We start from the raw sequence: 14019 nt of genomic DNA on the forward strand, positions 1-14019 counted from the left end.
ATATCTCTCACACTGATGTTTCTCTCTCCCTCTCTTTTTCTCTCTCTTCCTCTCCCTCCCTCGCACCCTACCACTCTCTCTAAGAATCAATGGAAAAAACATTCTCTGGTGAGAATTATAAATTAAAAAAAGAAAAGAAAGTAAAGACATACTAATAAATCACCCTTGAGTTAAAAAATTATAAATTAAAGTAAAATAATAAAAGACAAAAACATCAAAATTTGCAAAATGCATATAACACTTAAGAGGAAACTTACAGCTTCAAATGCATTTACTTAAAAAGAAGAGAGGCCGGTCCAGGAATGGCTCAGCAGTTGAGCATCGACCTAGGATCCAAAAGATCGTGGTTGGATTCCTGGTCAGGGCACATGCTGAGGTTGCAGCTTGATCCCCAGCAGGGGGCATGCAGGAGGCAGCCAACCAATGACTCTCATCACTGATGTTTCTATCTCTCTCTTCCTCTCTCTGAAATCAATAAAGATTTTTCAAAAATTTTTTTTAAAAAGAGAGAGATACAAACCGGAATGGTTAAAAGGAGGAAATAAAACTCACCATGTGCAGATGATCATCTAGTAGAAACACATAGAATAAACTCACAAATATTAGAACAAATGGAGTTCAGTAAGTGAAGAACACTGTTTACAAAGTAAACAAAAAAAACTAGAAGATATTTTCAATGTAAAGCCAACAGAGGACTAATATCTAGATATATAAGGAACTCCTAAAATTCAGTTTTGTTGTGAAAAATGATCATTTTAAAGACACTGGAAGCTATTTTTTTTTTAAAATTAAAAAACTATGTGGGACCCTGGCTGAGTGGTTCAGTTGATTAGCGCATCGACCCAGTAAGTCAAGGCAGTGGTTGGATCCCCGGTCAGGGCACATTCAGGAATCAGCCAATGAATGCATGAATGGGTGGAACAATAAATCGATGTTTCTTTCTCTTCTCTCCCCTTTCCTCTCTCTCTGAAAAGCAATCAATCAATAAAATATATATAAGGAAAGTCCTTTATAAATAAATAACACATTATGTGGGCCTGTATTTCTGGAGGGCCCCAGAATTAACAGTTTGCAGCCTCAGCTAACTTCATCTAATTACTGGTTCTGATTCTTTTTGAAGATTTTCAGTAATCCTCATGGTTCATGCTTTCAGAACCGGATTTAGAGCGGATTGTTTCTTCACCTGAATATAAACCTAAGTTGCAGAACTTTTTACTTTCCTTGGCAGTGGTTTTAGGTTAAGTGCCTGCGGAATAAAGTAAGGAAGAGAGGGGGACTACTTTAAAAAGAGTGGTATTTAATCTTGTGGTTGTGGGTGGGCATGACTTGTCATTTCAATTTCTTGGGCTCAATTTCTGCCCACTTATATAGCATTGGAATCACAAAAGGAGGACAACTAATTATACATATTCTTCATAAATATTACCATCCAGCCAGACAATCACATCCTTTGCTAAATAGCTTTGGCCGGGTCTGTAACTAACCAACAGCATCCCTTTTCAAACTACTAGTTGGAACTGCCAAGTATGTAAGCAAGACAGTGCACATTTTAAGTAGGAGTTGAGGAGCATCCATCACTAGGTAAAATCATTGCTTCCTAAAGGTTTTGATTGAGTAGACAGATGATGGATTTCAAATCTAAGGCAGTATTTCTCCAAGTGTGGTGGGGCGCCCTCCCATTTTAGAATAACTTGAGGTGCATTGTCAAAATGCACATTTCTGACCCCCCATATTAAAAATTCATAGTCTTTATTCCGACAAGCTCATAGTACTTAGGCCCACTGAAATAATACTTACGCATACTGAAATTTGAGAAACAGTACCCTAATACAGTCTATCAGACAGAATTTTACAACGCTACCTAATAACTGCACGCACACTCAGGGCAACGTGGGCACATCACAGGTTCAACTACTGCTGCAGCGGCGTGACATCGTCCTCTCGTAACCAGCTCCCCACTCCATCTCGCCGGCGGGGGGGCGGAATTATTTCTTCGTCAAAGAAATCCTTATTCACCCACTCCCATCACCTTCCCCACTCCAACCCGCTCTTTTCCGCGAGTTTCCCGCTCTTTGCCCTCCTTTTTCTTGGCCAGAGTCCCTCCACACGAACCCAGCCTCTAATCCGCCCCAAGCCGCCGTCACCCCACACCCCCCGGCTTCTTCTACGCCCCAGGCCCCGGCCTCCACGGAGCCAGCATCCGCTACCGGCTCTCTTCCGCTGTTCAAGGACACCCGCCCCCCGCCCAACCCTCAACACTCCACGATCACCCTTTTCCACTTCCAATCTCGTCTCAGCTTTGGTTACGAGGCCTGGAAGGTACTCACCATTCCGGCGGTTGCTACCGTCACTGCTCTGGTTGCTAGGGCCCGCCGGGGTCAGTGCGCGTGCGCACTCCTCGGCGTTCTCCGTGGATCCCCACCCCCGCCGCGGTCCTTCCTCTCCGCCCGAGGTGGCGCGAGCGGGGCATTGTGGGACGGCTGGACGGCCGCCTGGGTCCTCCTGCTCCTGCTGCCAGTAGCTCCCCAGTGGCAGCAGAGGGGCTGCTCTGCCGCGCAGGGCTGATAGCTTAACCGGGCAGAGTGGTCAGTGGATGTGCTTTTCCCTACCGAAAGCAGTTTTAGCTAATCTGGACTGATGTACCAGCCTAAAGATTATTTTTTAAAAATATATTTTTATTGATTTCAGAGAGAGGAAGGGAGAGGGAGAGAGACACAGAAACATCAATGATGAGAGTCATCACTGATGGGCTGCCTCCTGCACACCCCCTGCTGGGGATCGAGCCTGCAACCCGGGCATGTGCCTTGACCGAAATCCAACATGGGTCGATGCTCAACTGCTGAGCCACACCGGCTGGGCCTGCCTAAAGTTTAAAACTGTAAAACTTCCCTATGACAATTGCCCTACCCATAAAGGGATTTGTAAAACTCCCTTTTCCCACAGATTGCCTTTTTAGATCTTCTCTTGACTACCTGCTGTAATTCACCTGGAGGTCCCACTGAGGATATCCGAAGCTAAACTAAGCCACATTTCTTTAGTTACCTTCCTCCAGGGTGCCAGAGGCAGCTGAAAACATAAAATGTAGATTTCGCATAATCGAGATGTCTTTTTACTCCCAACTTTCATATTAGACAAAAATTGTAAAAAAAAAAAAAATACTCAGAGTTGCTAGGGGTATGGAGAAAAGGGATGCAATTTATAATTCATAGTCTTTTGGACAGCTATTGGCAGTAAATAAGGAACATCTTGCTGACCCGTCAGGAGTATACACATGTTTCTGTGTCCAAATGTTGCTGATCAGTCATGAGATAATGTATATTAATGCATTTATATTAATTTAAGCAATTTTAAACACCTTGCTGACCAAAATAATGGGCAAAGTAGTCAGAGGCACAGTCAATTTCTGGCTCAAAATAGCCAGTCAGCAAAAAGTGTAGAAGAAGAGCCCCAGCCATTGTGGAGCAGTGGTTAGAGTGGTGGCCCACACATCGAAAGGTCTCCGGCTAAATTCCTGATTGTAGGTTCGATCCCTAGCTGCAGTCAGGCATGTTCGGGAAGCAACCAACAGACATGTCTCTCTCACATCGATGTTTCTCTTTCTCTCTCTTCCCCTCCCTCCCTCCCTTCCACTCTCTCTAAAAATCAATGGGAAAAATATCCTTGGGTCAGGGTTAACAAAAAAAATTTTTTTTTAAAAGTGTGGACAAAAAAGAGGCCACATTATTCAATCTGACAAGCTCAGGGAAGGCCTGCATGGCAGCCTTACAAACTCAGAGTCTGAAAGTAACCACATAGGATGGTCTGAAATTGAAACTTTCAAACTAAAAGCAGGTAGTGGAAGGTAGTCATGTCCTAGGCTGGTATTTTCCCTGACAAAGGTCAATCTTTACCTCAACCTAGCCTGTCTGGTGTCTTTTTGCAGCTACAATAACATACCTTTGGAGTGACGGTAATTTCCTTTTTTCCCCCAGACTCCTCAGGGCACAACCACTGTACCAGAGAAAAACCCACAAATCCCCTCATTGTTGTTTTTTTGTTGTTTTTTAATCCTCATTTGAGGATATTTTTCCATTGCTTTTCAGAGAGAGTTGAAGGGGGGGGCACATCCACATGAGAGAGACACATCAATTCGTTGCCTCCCACACATGCCCAGACCGGGGCTGGGGATTGAGCCTGCAGCCAAGGTACTATCGAACCTGGGATCCTTCAGACCCAGATTGAGGGCCAACCTCTAGCCACTGAGCCAAACCGGCTAGGGCAATCCCCTCATTGTTATTGTTATCATGTTAGTTATTGACTGTTAACTATCCTATACCCACAAATGTAGAAGAATATGTGTCTGTTTTACTTTTTATCCAATGCCAGAGATTTCCCTGCTTTGCTTTCTCTCGCCTCCCTAATCTATCAACCAGTGAATTTCACATAATCCCCATAGGTATTGCTCTTTGATTCTGATGTATAAAATAAGTGGTAAAACTGCCATTTTCTGCAGCATTTTCTCGATCTGTTGAGATTTTGTTTCCCGGCAACTGTCAGTTTGGCTTAAATAAATTCATAAAAATTTCTTACAGGTTGGGACATTTTTGACATTGACAAAAGCTTTAAAAACTTTGCACCTTTGTGACTTAGCAGTTCCACTTCTAGGACTTCATCCTGAAGAAATAATCACACAAATGCACACAGACATATGTTCAACGTTTTAATGTTAAAAAGAAAACAACCCAAATGTCAACAAAAGAGAATTGGTATTGTTGAACATCCAAACAATGAAATAATATACTTCCATTAAAAATGTTGCTGAAATGCATCTATTGACATACATAGTCATGATGTGCTAATTTAAAATGCAAGTTACCAAACAAAATGGTGTGATCCTCTTAAAAATTATACATAGCACACACAGATATACATAAGAAAACTTAAAGGATATTATGAGGGTTTAATGTTTCTTACAGACTGAACTGTGTTCCCTCAAAATCCATGTGTTGAAGCCTTAACCCCCAATGTGACTATGTATTTGGAGATAGGGCCTCAGAGGAAGTAATTATGGTTAAAAGAAGCCATAACAGTGTAGCCCTAATCCAATAGGACTGGTATCCTTATAAGAAGAGGAACAGACACCAGAAGTGGTTTGCCCAAAGGAAAGGCCATGTGAGGACACAGTGAGAAGGTGGTCATCAGCAAGCCAAGAAGAGAGGCCTCATCCAAAACCAACCCTTGGCACCTTGATCATGGACTTTCAGCCTCCAGAAATGTGAGAAAATAAATTCTGTTGTTTAAGCTATCCAGTCTGTGGTATTTTGTTATGGCAACCTGAGCAGGCAAATACAATGTTCACTTTACTTGTCTATTTTTCAATTGTTCTATAATGTGGATACTTTAAATTTTAAAATAAGTAATAAATTTCATTTTGAAAGCAGTAACAATCACATTTATAACACTAGGAACAAGTAAAAATTTTATTGGAGAAAAAATGTATATTTATAACATATCCAACTTTTGTTCTTGTGGGGTAGGCAGTTAGACAGACATGGCCAGAGCAAGTACAATGGGCCAGGTACATAAAGTCACCAGAATGGAAAGCCTTGGGTACCTAGCAACATGAAAAATTGGGAAAACAAGGACCTTCCCCCCAGGGTAATCTTTCCTTCCCTAGTATATCCATGGTCATGCGGTTTAAACCCCCTGACCTTTCATATTGCTGATCATGCCATTCAGACCCTCTCCTGACCTTTCCCCCCCTGGCATGTCTATAATCATGCAGTAGACTCCCCTTGGAGGAGGAACAAAGGGCAGAAGACTGGCCTCATGGGATTCCCATGCAGGTCCTTGCTCAACCACTCCCTTAACCCCTAGAGATAACATCTAGGCCTCAGGCATGTTTCTGTTTCAGGCCCAGAAAAGCAGCAAAACCAGAGGAGCAATGCCATGGTTGACATCAGGACCAGCTGTATTGAGTAATGACCCCCAACCCTGGCACCGACCAATCAGCAGAAACCACAACCCTGAAAGGACACACCTGGAAAGCTGATGACTATTTTATTGGGATCTTCCCCTGAGACCTCCAGACAAATATTCTCCCCACCTCCTCTTCTTACCCTCAGGCATGTTACCTTTAACCTTCTCTTTCCTAAGCTCCAAGGGCCCTTCTTTTGCCTCTGTAACTTTTTTCCTAAGCCCACACCCAACTGGCTCACTTTTCCTACCTCTATGACTTTTTAAATAAACTTTCTCTTATAGTTTGAGTCTTAGATCTGAATTCTTTCTTAGCCAGAACAGCAACTGAGGTTGCTGAACTGAGCTCCAATTACCAGTGACGTTGGGTGCTGCTTTGCCACCAACACTTGCAGTGTTTTTTCAGATCTTCACACCTCCACACCTCTCCAAACTAGAATTCTTTCTCTCCTGCCCAAATCTGTTTTTGTTGATGTGGCTGTAATGGGCATCTAATCCTTAAACATATCTCATAATCCAACAGAGGATTCCTTTTACTTAAAACTGCACATTACACAATTAGGAGTTGGTGTTAATGGTAAAATATCATTAATAAATCAATTTTATCTTCATGCTCACTCAGAATATTACTTTTACTTCCTTCTTGTCATGAATATTTTTTATTACCAGTATATAAACTATATACCACTATATAAACAAATTTTCTTGTCTCTGCAAATTAATTCACAATATCCTGATACATTTCCCATCCAGTACATTTTGAGTTTCACATCCTCGAAGGTTAAAAATATTCGCACAGAGCCCTGGCTGGTTTTGCTCAGTGGTTAGAGCATCAGCCTGCGGACTGAAGGGTCCCAGGTTCAATTCCAGCCAAGGGGATGTACCTCAGTTGCAGGTTCCATCCTGATCTGGGTTGGGGTGTGTGTGGGAGGCAACCAATTGATATGTCTCTCTCATATCGATGTTTCTCTCTTTCTCTCTCCCTTCCACTCTCTCTGAAAAGCAATGGAAAAAATGTCCTTGGCTCAGGATTAAAATAAAAAATTCAGACAAGGAAAGAAAAAAGAATTATATAACTTGGATCCTTTCTTTGTTCTTTCAAACCCTGCAAAATGACAAAATAGATTCCAAAAGCTGTTCACCAGAGAGTACGGCTTCGGATCCACTAGCTCTTGTTGCAGACCTGGATAACAGAAGTTGAGAGAAAAGTTAAAATTATTATTAAAACAGTGTCCCAAAATTCAAAAAATCTAGCAGACCTTTTGAAAAGTATATCCGAAATACATAGTTTGAAATGACAGAAAACCAAATATGTTAAGAAGTCTTTAATTTTTAAACAAGAATGTGAATTGAATAAAAGAGAAAACAAATTGTCACAGTTAAAGGATTAGAAATTTAGCTAAATAGCTAAAAGTAACATAACTTAAAATTTTTTAAAAACCAGAATTTATCACCTAGTAGAGTCATTAATTCTTAAGGTTATTAAGTCAAGAGGTTTATGAATTCAAATTAGAATGAGCATTGTATCAAATTTCATTTGTCAATTTCACTAAAAAGCCAATTTCTCCCCTATGTTTTTGTTCTGTTTTAAAATAATCCCTTTAAAAATCTTATATAAATAACCCCCAAATCAGGAGGGAGTGTGTGTGTGTGTGTGTGTGTGTGTGTGTGTGTGTGTGAAGTATGTATATATACATACATACTTTTTTGTTGATGTTAATAATTTGAAACATCTCCAATTTTTATTTATTTATTTATTTGTTTATTTATTTATTTAAATATAACTTTATTGATTTCAGAGAGAGGAAAGGAGAGGGAGAGAGAGAGATAGAAACATCAGTGATAAGAGAGTCATTGATCAAGTCTGCAACCCGGACATGTGCCCTGACCGGGAATCGAACCCCGATCGCCTGGATCCTAGGTCGACGCTCAACCGCTGAGCCACGCCCAGCCGGGCAACATCTCCAATTTTTAAATAATGTTAATTTGGGGGGAACTATTAATACTGTGAATTAGGGTGACAACACTTTATCTTCTGCCAAGAAGAACCCCAAATATAGTTCTGACTACAAGATCCGCAGATCAACTAAAATAAAAGGCTAGTAATTAATACCTTAATTTTCCCCTTCAAGTATGTGAAAAAAAATTATGATGAGGGCCAGAACTTTTAATACCTTCTAATTCTTCACATATTTTAAAGTTTAGAATCAAAACTCTGAACTTCAAATAAGATTATTTTAATAAGTTAAGGCTCACCTAACAAATTGTAATTAAATTTTAGTGACGGTGGTGGAAGGTAGAAGGGATGAGCTCTGTCTTCCCCTCAGATAATTACATTGTTTACATGGGACTAGAACCTGGAATCTGCCTATTTTGAAATATATTTTTGAAACCAAGTGTGAAGAAAAGTCTTTTTAAAAATACAAATACAGAAATAAGGGAACTGTAGAGAATCAAAGTATTTCTCAATAATTGGTTGCCATTTTTAAAGCAGTATCTTAGAATTTATAACTTTTCTTAAAGATCCTAGAATGGGTGGCAACTAGGAAAAAATCAAAATCTGATTAACAGGAAGGATCCTATGAGTTCAGTTGACCACAAATTAGCCTCCAAATTATCTTGTTAAAATTCATTCCAGCCTCTGACTATTAGGAGCAAGTTACCATAGGCCAATTGTTCATCATTGAAAAACCAGGGCCTATATTCATGTATTTATCTTGTTCAAAACAGTTTTAAAACCTCTGGGACAGATATAGCAAACTAATTATCATATACCAGTTTTTTAAAATCCTTGGAAGGGTGGGTAAATGGCAGATTGAAACTGGTTTTCACTTAGCAATTACCTTGAGTTCAAGCTCAAACAAACCAAACATGGAAAAACATGAGTAGTACCAAAGCTGCAGGCTCTGATGAAATTGAAGTGAGTTTTTTTACTTCTTTTAAAAGCCTGCAGATGCCATGAGAAGTCCAGATCTCCGTCTTCATTTGTCAGATATATTCAATCTGTCCCCTAATTTGTTCTGAGCATATTCTAAATTTGACTATCTAGTTTGTAAGTCGTTACCCTAGATGCAAGTGCAAAAACTCCAAGATCTTCTTCCAAGACTCAATCTGAGCAATAGCGTGAGCTTTGAGCTGCCCACCTCCCAAAACAGGCACCCCCAATACAGGGTCCAGGGCTGCAGAGAAAAAAGGGCTGTAAGGGGGATCTATTCTGTGGCCGGCATTAGGGTAGCTTAAAAGAGTGAAATTTGTCTTCCCATGCTCTGTGAGGTGCTTCCCAGCTATGTCAGCATACACAGAGCTCTTCCAATGCCTGTCATCCTCTCCAACGATAAAAAGGAAATGGGCACTGGCTTTTTCCAGGGGGATACGGCTTTTCTGATAGGCTGGATCCAAGGGGTCCTCCAGGGCTTCTTTAACATCATATACCCCTGAACTGGTAGCAGAGATTCTGTCCAGGTTAAAAGGCAGTCCTGGCAGGATTAATCCACCACATGTAAGGGCAGTGGCTGTGTTAGAGATGCAGCCATTGATGCTCACAACCGCAGCTATATTTGGGAGAAAGCTAGCCATGGAAAGCGCCAACTCTGCCCCTTTGCCAGAGCCAATCACTCCAATGTTTGGACCTTTGACCTGAAGATGAACAAAAAGAGAAAAAAAAATAAAAGAAAGCATAATAGTTAATGGAATCACAAAAGCCCTCGATATAAAGAAAAATATTTTATATATTTATCAGATAGCTTGCTTATTTGTTTATCCATTTATCCATTAATTCATTCAACAGGTATTTGTTATAGATATCTTCTAACCCATTAGTATCACTTTCTATATTCACTCTCTCCTAGCACTAATGACTTTATTTTAAACACATTTCTCTCTAGCATCCCACTCACCTTTGGATGACTTTGCACAAATTTAGCTGCCTCCTCAAAGTAATCTAAATTTAAGTCCTTCATGATTGGAGGTAGATCTTCATAGCCAAAAAACGGCAAAGCCAGAGTAGCAAAACCTCGACAAGCCAGGAGACTCGCTCGAGATTCATTTAACCCTCCATCACCGAACATATCAATCAAACCAGGAAAAGGACCATCTCCTATAAACCAGGAAAGGGAATTAAGCTAGAATTAAGTGACAGAACATATAATAAATAGACTATGATATCCAGCTAACATTTCTAAGTCAAATTCTAATGGTATCATTTATCTTTTCTCTTTTTTAAAAACATCTACCTATTTGCTTTGAAAAGAAAACATCTGTTTTGGTTGAAATAGGGTTATTGCTGTGGTTGAAATAGATACTTGTTTGGGCTATTTTGCAAGTGTAAAAATGTTTTTATGTTTTCCCCCATGAGAAATTACTGGGAAATGGAAAAAAATACAAAAATTAACGCCAAAGATATGGAAAGGGTTTTGATTTCAACTGTAAGTCCCAGTAAATCTAAGCAAATAGTTCTGCAGGTTTTGAATTATGAAAGTATAATACCTTATTAAAAAAAAAAAAAAGTATCCCAAGCTGATTTGGCTTAGAGGTTAGAGCGTCAGCCCTCAGACTGAAGGGTCCAGGGTTCAATTCCAGCCAAGGGCACATACCTTGGTTGCAGGCTTGATACCTGGCCCCTGTTGGGGCTCGTGCAGGAGGCAACCAATTGATGTCTCTTTCTCTCCTTTCCACTCTCTCTGAAAAGCAACGGAAAAAACATCCTCAGGTGAGGAATAATTTAAAAAGTTATCCACTTTAAAGGGCCCTTTGACTTTTCAATAAACTTAAGACACAGTGAGAGTCACCAAATCCATAATTTAACAAGGTTTAAACTAATTTAAAGGTTTAATGAAGGTGTAATATAAAGTGAACAATAAGTATAGTAAAATGTCAAACTAATATCTTCTTAATGTAGATCTATTATTTCTGTTTCAACATTCTTATTGGAGATTGTGTTATTTCTTCACCATTCCAAGAGAAGAATTTCTCAGCTGATTGCCCCTTAGTATTTTTCAGAAATATGCTTCTGTGTTTTTCCAGTTAAAAGTGCCAGACAAATCTATTAGAAAAGAATAAAAGGAAAGAACATAAAGATGGAAACCAAATTAAGAGATCTAAAAGTCCAGAGCCAGAGGCCAGTTCTAAATTTTCAAATCTAGAAACGAGTTAGGGCTACCAAAGTGAAATCAAGGGTGTACATATCAAGGTAGTGATTTTTACAACGTGATTTTCTTCACCTTCAGATATCTCAGTATATCTTGATCTGCTCTTTTTAAAATTAGATAAATCTCAGTCATTTCTGGATTTAAGATTAGTTCCAGAAAGCCTAAAGCAAACCATGAAAAAGACAACACACAGACGGATTCTCAAATCATTCTGGTAATAGTTTCCCAACCACAGGCTTCAAAATATTAACCTGATTTACCACATTAAAATAACTGAGAATTTATTTATTTTGTTTTAAGTCAGTAATTTAATCCCCAATATGTAAATCTGCTAGGATCTTATTGGCTATTTTTAAAAAGCCCCCACCCCAGCGTTTTACATTTCTCGGGTAAAAGACTCTTAGTTGTTCCTAAGGATCCTGAGGGTGAGAGTAGGGGGTATGCCAGACTGAGTTTTTAAAAAATAAAAACCCTTAATACTCCACTCGTTTCACTTACACAGCCTGTGTTTATGGAGAAGGTCAGAGTTTGGAGCTTAAATAATTTTACCGAACCCTGATTTTGCCATCACCTAAGCTGTGTGATTTGGTTAAAATACTTTAGGCCTCGCTTTCCTCATTTATCATATAAAGAAGTTGTTCTTTGATCTCTGAAATGAGCCACGAAACAGCTTTCTCATCACGGTGAAGGGTGCCCAGGCGGTAAAGAATGTCAGACAACAACGAGAAGTCCCGTTTGGTGGTGGCCGGGAGCTGTCAGAGCGCCCGCCCGGCGGGCCAAGGTTGCGGGTTGCCTCTGTAGCTCCCCGACTGGGGTCAAGCCCACGTCCCAGGAATGCGCCCCGCCCTCCAGACATCCTCTGGGGTGCATGGGATGACGCCCAGCCACCTGAGCCACTCCGGCCGGGCAGCACGCAGACCTTTAAAGCGAGAAGCTTCGCAGCAACCATGCGGAATGCAGCCGGCCCGCGAGGAGCAGCGTCTGCAGCGCCAGGAATTTGGAGGGTGGGCAGATTAAATTTAAATTTAAATCCCAGATGCCACTTCGGGAAATGAAAATCGGCGACAAAGTACAAACATTAAGACACTCGCTTTGTTTTCAGATGACAAATTAGCTAGCAAAGCAATCAGTCAGCTTCCATCAATGCATCCCCCGAAGCCACCGGCAGGCCTGCGGGAGGGCTCACGCACCTGGGGGCAGCAGGAGGGCGCCCCGCAGGCGGCCCGTCTGCAGCCGGGCGCGGGACAGCTGGGGGCTGGAGAACCAGCGCTGCGCGCGGGCCGAGGCCAGCGCCGGGCCCGGCGGCGCCCCCGGCCGCCGCGGCGCCGGGTGGACCGTCACCTCCACCTTGAGCGGGGTTTTCAACACGCCCCTCGGCATCTGGCTGAGGCGGGGGTCGCCCGAGCCCTCGGGCGTGAGGCTCCACAGGAGCCCCATGGGCTCCACGCCCGAGAAGTCGCCGCCCAGAGCCGGGTCCCGCGCCAGGTCCAGCGCCCCGCGGCCGTCCGCCTGGAAGAGGGCGGACGAGTGGAAGCGGCGGCCCCGGTAGCTGACCGCCGCCGCCCGCAGCGTCACCCGCGCCTTGGGGCCTAAGCCTTCCGCTTTAATGTCCAGCGGCTCGTCGGCCAGACCCGTCTCGGGCGTGACCCTCAGGGTCGCGGCCTTTTGGGAGCAACGGGACGACGCGGACCTCGGCCGGAGCGGCCGGAGCGGCCGGAGCGCCGCCCGCCACATGGCGCCGGGGTCGTCGCGGGGTTGAGCCGGGACGGAGTGGGGACAGGGGCCTGCCAGGCGGAGGGCCCGAGCTGGGGGACGGAGCCCAGCCGGGCAGGCCGGGGCCCGGGGGCGGGGCGGGGCCAAAGTGGGCTGGGCGGGCAGAAAGGTCGTAGGCTGGTCCTTGGAGCGACAGACTGCAAAGGGCTGCAGAAGGGGGAGACTTAATAGGGCCCAGGGTGGGGGGTGCTTTTGGAGGTGCTGTGGTAGGCCGCCTGAAAGAGGTGCAAGCTCATCCCAAACCTACCCCTGGACCTAAGGAGGATGAAAAGTTAATGATTTGTGACAGAAAATACCACACCACCCCCCTCGCCTTCTCTAAAATCCCTCACTGGCCACCAGGTGACACTGTCCCCTAAACCTGCTTAAAGGAGGCTAGGTATACTAGACTCCTGCCAAAATACACAGTTCTATGTTTTTTCCTATATATACACACCTATAATAAAGTTTATCAGTCAGGCACAGTAAGAGATTAAAAATAACTAATAAAACAGAACAATTATAACAATATAACAATAAAAGTTATGTGAATGTGCTGCTCAATCGCTCTCAAAATACCTTATTGTACTGAACTCCCCCTTGTGAAGATGTGAAATCACAATGTCTGTGATGGGATGAAGTGAGGTACTCAGAATAGCATGCAATTTAAAACATATGAGTTGTTTTATATTTCTGGGATTTCCCGTTTAGTATTTTTGAGCACTGCTGACCATTGGTAGCTGAAACTGCAGATAAGGGCCTACTACTTTATCTAAGTATATCCATGTCCCAATTGGAGTTCAGAAACAAGTATTGAGTACACATTCAGGAATGTGCAATGGCGAGATTTAAGCAGATGCAGTTCCTTAAGGGACTGGAGTGGGCAGGTTCCCAAAGCTCAGACACGGTCAGTTAGGGTCCAAAGGGTATAATAGGACTCAGCAATCCAAAATCTCAGTCCTTAGAACAAGAACACCAGGCCAAAGCTAGGCCAGCAATTGAAAGTTGGGCAAGCACTTTTTACAGTTCTCCTGCTTAAGGTTCAGATTGGTCCTACAGATAAGACCAAGGTGAAGCCTATACATTGGATAAAGTTCAGGTGATAAAGGGGTGGACCCAGCAGTGTAGAAAATACAGTTGCAAAGGCTGAGAATACAGTAGGGCC

The 14019-nt window shown here is 42.6% G+C and overlaps 2 protein-coding genes across 2 annotated transcripts; both read right to left on the reverse strand.

Moving 5' to 3' along the window:
* Positions 1 to 5446: 5446 nt before the first annotated feature.
* LOC107533476 (acyl-coenzyme A thioesterase 1-like) lies at positions 5447 to 11989 on the reverse strand. The gene is made up of 3 exons (XM_016208166.2): positions 9852 to 11989; positions 8799 to 9591; positions 5447 to 7138 (listed from the first exon to the last, which is right to left on the reverse strand). Exons 1-2 carry the CDS (start codon positions 10020 to 10022, stop codon positions 9016 to 9018), a joined length of 747 nt encoding a protein of 248 aa, XP_016063652.1. The 5' UTR covers positions 10023 to 11989; the 3' UTR covers positions 5447 to 7138; positions 8799 to 9015.
* Positions 11990 to 12284: 295 nt separating this feature from the next.
* LOC148094033 (acyl-coenzyme A amino acid N-acyltransferase 2-like) lies at positions 12285 to 12836 on the reverse strand. Its single transcript, XM_087828797.1, has one exon. The coding sequence runs from the start codon at positions 12834 to 12836 to the stop codon at positions 12285 to 12287; it is 552 nt and encodes a 183-aa protein (XP_087684923.1).
* Between the last annotated feature and the right edge of the window lie 1183 nt (positions 12837 to 14019).

This window comes from Miniopterus natalensis, chromosome 1 (assembly GCF_054644295.1).
Source record: "Miniopterus natalensis isolate mMinNat1 chromosome 1, mMinNat1.hap1, whole genome shotgun sequence".
In the NCBI taxonomy this organism is placed as follows: domain Eukaryota; kingdom Metazoa; phylum Chordata; class Mammalia; order Chiroptera; family Miniopteridae; genus Miniopterus; species Miniopterus natalensis.

Bases quoted from the DNA above. Each gene is read 5' to 3' on its own strand.
- LOC107533476 (XM_016208166.2), bottom strand. From the start codon at position 10,022: ATGTTCGGTGATGGAGGGTTAAATGAATCTCGAGCGAGTCTCCTGGCT. The intron at 9,592-9,851 runs GTGAGTGGGATG...GTTCATCTTCAG, and splicing joins TTGTGCAAAGTCATCCAAAG to GTCAAAGGTCCAAACATTGG.
- LOC148094033 (XM_087828797.1), bottom strand. From the start codon at position 12,836: ATGTGGCGGGCGGCGCTCCGGCCGCTCCGGCCGCTCCGGCCGAGGTCC.